The 7,236-nt window shown below is 44.4% G+C and overlaps 1 protein-coding gene across 1 annotated transcript in view; it reads left to right on the top strand.

Moving 5' to 3' along the window:
* The window catches only part of Pmfbp1 (polyamine modulated factor 1 binding protein 1), a 66,028-nt gene extending 64,302 nt beyond the window's left edge, over positions 1-1,726 (top strand). The window contains exon 19 of the mRNA XM_027406115.2: positions 1,456-1,726. Coding sequence (XP_027261916.1) covers positions 1,456-1,726 — 271 coding nt within the window. The remainder of the gene's footprint in view (positions 1-1,455) is intronic.
* Positions 1,727-7,236: the final 5,510 nt, after the last annotated feature.

Here is a 7,236-nt window from a genome sequence, read left to right on the forward strand (position 1 = left end):
AAGGCCTAAGTTACAGGCCTAAGTTCAAGGCCTGCCTGGGCTATAGATTTAGTTCAAGGCCAGCCTGGGTAATTTAATGAGACCCTGTCTCAAAAGTGTTTAATTGGAAGTCAGAGACATAGTCCAGTAAGGGAACCTTTGTATGGTTTTAGAAAGGCCCTGGGCTCAATCCCTAGGACTGCCAAAAACAAGTATTAAGTAACAGGTAACTCCAGGCTTTTCCTTACATTGTACCAAGTTCCAGAGAGCCATTTCACCATGAGCTTATTCGTGAACTTCCTTGGTCTTATCTGAAGGAAAACCATCTTTTAATAATAAATATTAATAATATTATCCCAACTAATGTTTGCCATTTGGTGGGTGGGAAGCAGTGTTCTAATTGTTTAGCACACACTGACTTTTAATCTTCCCAAGACCTCATGAGCTGAGAATACAGATGTTCCTCGACTTAAGGCAGGGCCGTGTCTGGATTAATCCAGTGTAAGTTGAAAATATTATCCAGCCAAACATGCATTTAATACCCATAATTTACCACATGTAGCAGCTTAGTCCCATGGTGTCCTGTGGAGTAGTGGCTGTGTATGACTGTAGGCTGAAGTTCATGGCCACTTACCAGCATTTCCAAAAAACCTGGGCCACATCTTGCCAGTCTGAGAAAAAAGTCCAAATTCAAAATGAGAGTCTATCATTTCACACTGTTATGAAGCCAAAAATATTCCAAGTTGAAGCATCAAGCCAGGGTTGATCTGTAGTGATAGAGCCATTTGTAGAAAAGGAGAGAAATGGTCCAGGAGGCTGAATGTCTTCCCCTGTCCCCATAGTCTTCCATCATCCACTGCTCTCAAGACTTGTTAGGAGAAATCCATAGGTTGATAATAGCTGCCATCTATTGCGCCATGGAGAAGACACTAAATTATCTTTCCGTTGCTTTATATCCCTGCCTCTACCAACTCATCTGTAAAAAGGGAGGAAAAAAATGGCTATGTTCTCTACAGAGCCAGGAACCCTATACTCTCTACTCTTCAGAAAGGGGAGCAGATAGAACTAGGGTGCTGACTTTGGGTGAGTGCATTCCCTAGACAAAGATGAGCATACAGTCAGAACAGTCCAGAGCAGCCTTCTGGTTCATCAGATTTCCATCGTCTGTCAAACTGAATCCTTCCATAAACACCAGACAAGTCAGGCTTAATGGTCCCCATCAAAAAACATAGACTAGAGGCCCAGAACTGGCAGAGTGGGTCTTCTTCCTGGGTCTTCCTCACCCCCATGTCTGAGCTTCTTCCATGGGGTTCAGGTTGTCCTCCATTTGTACAGGGTATATGTGAGAAGCCAGCTCTGAAAAAGTGGGCCCTCCTCACCCCTCTCGTGTGACACCCTCTGGGTTCTTTCCATCGAGAAGCCAAGCTAAGTAGATCAAACACCCACCTGCCCTCCTCACTTTCCTCTCCCCCACAGCCAACTCCACAACATAATGGTCCATCTGCAGCAAGAAAACAAGAAGCTGAAGAATGAGATAGAAGAGAAGAAGTTAAAGGCTGGAAACACGAGGCCCTGTGCCAAAGCCCTAGGCCCATGCAAACTGGAACACTCCCCAAAGGGGAAAGTATGCAGTCCACTGGGCTGGAGAGGACTATCCCAGGACATCCCGCCAAAAATGGACATCACCAAGTACACTGGAGTGTCCTACTTCTCGGGTATGTGTGCCGCTTGCTCTTCGGTGCTGTAATGTCTCCTTTCTTTGACCCATGAACCAAAACAGCAATAATGTGTCATCATTCTCCAAAGATATACTGGATTAGAATTCATACAAGAAAAAAAAAAAACAAAAACAGCTTACTAGCGACCTGGATTCATAGTGATCATTCCTTTCACACCTGTAGATAGAGACAAATTACCGTCCCACAGACAAATTACCGTACCTCACATTGCAGACCTGTCTCCTCCCCTGACTCAATCCCATTGAGGGGTGGAAGGGAAAAGAGGGAAAGGAAGAATAGACTTCTTCCTTCTGTTATGTGGTTGGACATCCCACAGAAGTACCCCAGCCCTCCACTCAGCCTGGGCCTATCCATGCCTACTGTTCCTACCACCTCTTTATTCCATGAGATCCCAGAAGGGGGATGTCACCCTACAACAGAGCTATCTGGTCATAAAGCTGGTCCAGCCATGACACTGGTCCTCAAGAAGTCACTCCTTCACTTATCCTCAAATTAAAGCTTCTGTTTCTTCCCTGTTCCCCCAGGCTCCTCATATTGCTAGAATCGACTCCTCGCCCTAAGCACGTTCCTACACATTTTCAGAGGACAGTGAGTTCCCACCCTCTTTCTTGACTGGAATCAACTCCTCTCACAGTCATCCATCAAGGCCCCTGTCTGGTTTACAAGATGCTATTGCTTTATTGAGTTTGCCTAATTCCTGAAGTGGAGTGACCTGCGGTACCCAACTCCCACCTCCAGGCCCAGACTCTGAAATAAAGATACAAACAACACAGCTTCCATGAGCTCCTGGTTTCTCTGCACTGTCCATCCCCAGCAACCTGCTCAATGCTGTGTTCTCCAGATGCCAAAACCTTCTGGTCTCTTTACTTCGGTAGGAGAAAGTGTTCACAAATAAAGCCTCTGGGTTACGGATTAGGTTTTAAACCAACAAGAGGGAATTTGTGCCCCCCCAACCCCTTTTAATGTCTCTGTCTGGAATTTTAAATAGAAAAAAATCTAGAAACCTTTTTTCCCCCAAAAGAAAAACAATTCTAGGATCCAAAAGAAAGTGCTAGAAATGAGTGATGCGTTTTCCAAGTGGGGAAGGGTGGGCACACATACCATCTGCTTCTTCCCTGGCTGCCAGATTACATTCCTCCTTTTAACAAGTTTACTTTTCTCCCCAGCCAGGGCAATACAAGTAAAATTCCATTATAACAAACTCCAAGGACAGCTAAACTACTTTATTGTGGTAGGATTTTGTTAAGCTGAGTACATGTCTGGAATTTATATTTCCAGTCTATAGGAAACAGAGACAAATAGCTACGAGGGTAAAATGAGAGGAAGAAATGGAAGAGCTTGCATTTCTGAGAGGGTGGGAAGGGGGAAGGAAGAAGTGCACTGGCGGGCAATGATTCTCAAATACTCTTGCCTCCCTCCCAGGCAAACCAAGGCCAAGAAAACACACTGCTAAACACAATGTTTCCACCTTGCCAGGATGCAGAAGGGCTAAGCTCTGGAAATGTCCCTTGTGGTGTTTGATGTCCCTCTGCTTAAACTCTTCTGACTTTGTCCCCAACTTGGCTTAGAATAGCTTTTATTTTCTAGAGAAAAGGAAGAAAAAGAAAAAACACCAGATACCAACAGGACCTGCATCCTAGTCTTAGGTACAGCCCCTGTATTCAAACACAAGTTCAATATCCTTAAAGTCTACAGTTCAGTCTACAAAAAAGACAGGCTCATCTCCATATCTCATGAAGAGATGGCATATATGTTAGCCGAAAGTGCAACCTCTGGATACTGTGAATGTCACATCATTATTCAAAGCTGTCTCTCACTCTCTGTAGGGGTGATTGTATCGGTTCAAAGCAGGGGTGCATTATGAGAAGCAAGGAAATAGAAACATTTTACTATTTCACCCAGTCATCCAGCTGTGAAAGCTCAGGCAGGCGGAAGACCTGCATAGGCAGAGAGAATAGACTTAGAGAATGCCAGAGAAAGATGGGGAAGCTAAGTGTTTCTGAAGTAAGAAGTCAGTCTCTACAAAACCATTTAATATCTGATACTGAAAAAGAAATGGTTATGGAAATGCATTGGGGGGGTTGTTGTTGTTTTGTTTGGTTTTTGTTTTTCGAGACAGGGTTTCTCTGTGGCTTTGGAGGCTGTCCTGGAACTAGTTCGAGACCAGCCTGGTCTGGTATTGAACTCTCAGAGATCCGTCTGCCTCTGCCTCCCGAGTGCTGGGATTAAAGGTATGCGCCACCAACGCCCGGCGGAAATGCATTTTGTAAATCCACAGCTTTGTGCTCAAAGCTAACAGTTTCCTCTGAGATTGAGAACAAGGGTGCCCACATTTGCTCCTAGTACTTAACACAGTTCTAGTAACTGTAGCCAGAGTGCTTAGGCAGGAAAAGAAATCAAAGATATCCAGATTAGAAATGGAAGCTGGCAAGATGGCTCAGCAGGTGTAGCAGTTTGAATAAGAATGCCCCCCGCCCCCACAGGCTCAGGTATTTGAACACTTTGTCCCTAGTTGCTGGCACTGCCTGGGGAGGTTTAGGAGGTAAGCCTTGCTGGAGAAAGTGCCTCACTTGGGTGGCCTCTAAGTATTAGTAACCTCATCCCACTTCCTGCTTGCTCTCTCAATTTCCTGCTTACATTTGAAGATATCACCTCAGTTTCCTCTCCTGCCACCATGCCTACCACCTGCTGCTGTACTCCCACCTCACCATGACGGTCTCCTATCCGTCAAACTCTTCTTCAAGTTGCCTTGGTCATGGTATGATGATTATTGTGTGCAGCGTGCGCTCAAAGATGAATTGGTCCGTGATGGTAAGATTTCTTTATTCAAGAAAGCACCAGGGCAAAAAGCAGACCAGAGCGAGGTCACAGGAACCCAGCTAGCGCGGCCAGAGAGGAGCTAGAGTCTCCACGTGCAGCCCTTAAGAAGCTTCCCTTACACGTCACCCCGGCTTTCCTTCACCTTATGGGCGAGTCCCGGCTCCACCTGACACCTGTCCCAGGACTATTGGGCAGGGCTAGGGTGTCTCCCTACAATGGTATTTCATTACAACTGAACAGCAACTAGTACAGCAGGTTAAAGTGTTTGCTGAGCAAACCTAGATACCTGAATTCCAACCCAGCAACTGACGTAAAAAAGCTGGATGTTGTGGCATGCACCTGGAATCCCAACGCTCCTACAGCATGATGGGAGGCAGAGAAAGCAGGCTCACCAGGAAGTTCACGGGCCAGCTTGGAGCCCATGACAGGGTAAGAGAGACCCCGCCTTAATAAGGTGAATTGAGAACTGACTACTAATTATCTCTGTGCATGGGTCATGTTTTATATGTGGGAAACCCTATGTTGGGGTTGTCGCTTAGCCAGTACAGTGCTTGCTGAGCATGCACTAGGCTCTGGGTTCAATCCCCAGCACCACATAAAACATGTATGGTAACACACATGCATAATCCCAGCACCCAGGAGGCAGAAGGAGAAAAATCAGGAATCCAAGGTCATCTCTGATTACATAGGAAGTCTGAGAACAGACTGAGGCACACAAGACCCTGTCTCAAAAAAGAAAAAAAGAATCCTACATATTCCACACATACAAAAGAAAATAACTGCTACAGTAAACCAATTCAGTAAAGTAGCAAGATTTAAGGCAATATACAAACTCAGTTACATTTCTATATACTAATGATAGTATCATTTACTATAGTATCAAAAAGAATCAAATATATCAGGCATGACAGTGCATAAGTGTAACACCAACACTCAGAGGGCTGATGTAGAAGGGTCACACAGTTCAAGGTCAGCCTAGAAAACAAGACAAGAAATTGCAATTAGCCAAGTGGGCTGTGCTAGTTTTTATGTCAACTTCATGCAGGCTACAGTCATTTTGGAAAAGGGACAGTTGAGAAAAATATCCCACCAGATAGGTCTCTGGAAAAGTCTGTGATATATTTTCTTGATTGATGACTGATGTGGGAGGACCCAGCTGACTATGGGCAATGCCACCCCTGGGCTGGTTTGAGTTCTGTAAGAAAGCAGGCTGAACAAGCCATGGGGAGCAAGCCAGTAAGCAGCACCCTTCCATGGCCTCTGCATCAGCTCCTGCCTCTAGGTTCCTGCCCCAACTTCTCTAGATTAAGGACTATAAGCTATAAGATGATGCTTTTGGTCATAGTGTTTTATCACAACAATAGAAATTCTAACTATTAACAGGGAGAAAGACTGACATACTGACAACTATAAAACATTGATAAAGCAGACATAAATATAAACACAGTCCATGTTCATGAACTGAAAAAATTGATATCCATCTACTGATACTACACAAATGGATTTATAATTTGGTACAACTTCTATCAAAATTCTAATGATACCTTTTGCAGAAATGGAAAAATCCATGCTAAAATTCACATAATTTCAGGGGAACTCAAAAACAAAAAGGATAAAGCTGAAAATTCATGTTGTACTTTTTAAATGTTTTATATGTATGGATATATTGCTTGTATGCTGTGTGTGTGTGTGTGTGTGTGTGTGTGTGTGTGTGTGTGTGTGTGTGTGTGTCAGAGTGGGTGTCAAAGTCCCTGGCACTGGAGTTACAGATGGTTGCAAGCCATCATGTGGTTACTGGGGAATTGAACCTAGGTCCTATGCAAGAACAGCAAGTGTGTTTAACCCGAGCCTGCAAAGCTACTACAGTCATCAAACCAGAGTGGTCCTGTCATGAAGACAGTCCTACTGACCAACAGAAGCAAACAAAGAACCCAAACACCCTTGCACAAGGACACATAATTTTTGACAAGGGTAGTAAGACCGTTCAAAGTGGAAAGGACAGCCTTAAACAATGGGGGCTGGGGAAATCAGATATCAATATGCATATGAATGAAATCTTTATTTAATATCATGTATAAAAATTAATTCTTTTACAAAGGATAAACTCAGATGACTGAGAACAAAGCCCCTGGCCCCAGGCAGGGTTCTTTTATAGACTGCACAGGCACCAGTGCCCTCACTCACTCCAGCAAGTCCAAAGTATTAGGAGTTCACTTCAGGGTCATGTCTAAGCAGAGAGCACAGACATTTTTTAGAAATGTTTCTGTCCACTAGAATCAGCTACAACCAGAGGAAGTCAGTAAGAACCAGTGGTAAAGCTGCCCTACACAGAAAGCTGTAATCATATGAAAACCATGTAGACACAGGTCCAGACCAAATCCCAGGCAGAAGCTTTAACCCCAAGTCACCTTTGGGCAGACCTGTGGGAGCAGGAGGCTAGCCATGCTTCTTGTGACACCTGTGTCCTTGGCCAGGTGTTCCTTACTTTTAAATTAAGTGGCATCAGACCCAGTTTTCATAATATCCCGTTTTTTCTTATCTAAAGGAACGTGTAAAGTGGTTGGTGCCCACAGTCTCAGCATATTAGTCGTAAACTAACAGTTAGAATCCACTCTTCCCATACCACTGTATCCTAAGCCTGAACCTGTAAACGGGTCCCTACTGAGCCATCTTCTTTTGGACTTCCCACCTAGGGCCA

The sequence above is a fragment of the Cricetulus griseus genome, chromosome 3 (genome assembly GCF_003668045.3).
Source record: "Cricetulus griseus strain 17A/GY chromosome 3, alternate assembly CriGri-PICRH-1.0, whole genome shotgun sequence".
Classification (NCBI taxonomy): domain Eukaryota; kingdom Metazoa; phylum Chordata; class Mammalia; order Rodentia; family Cricetidae; genus Cricetulus; species Cricetulus griseus.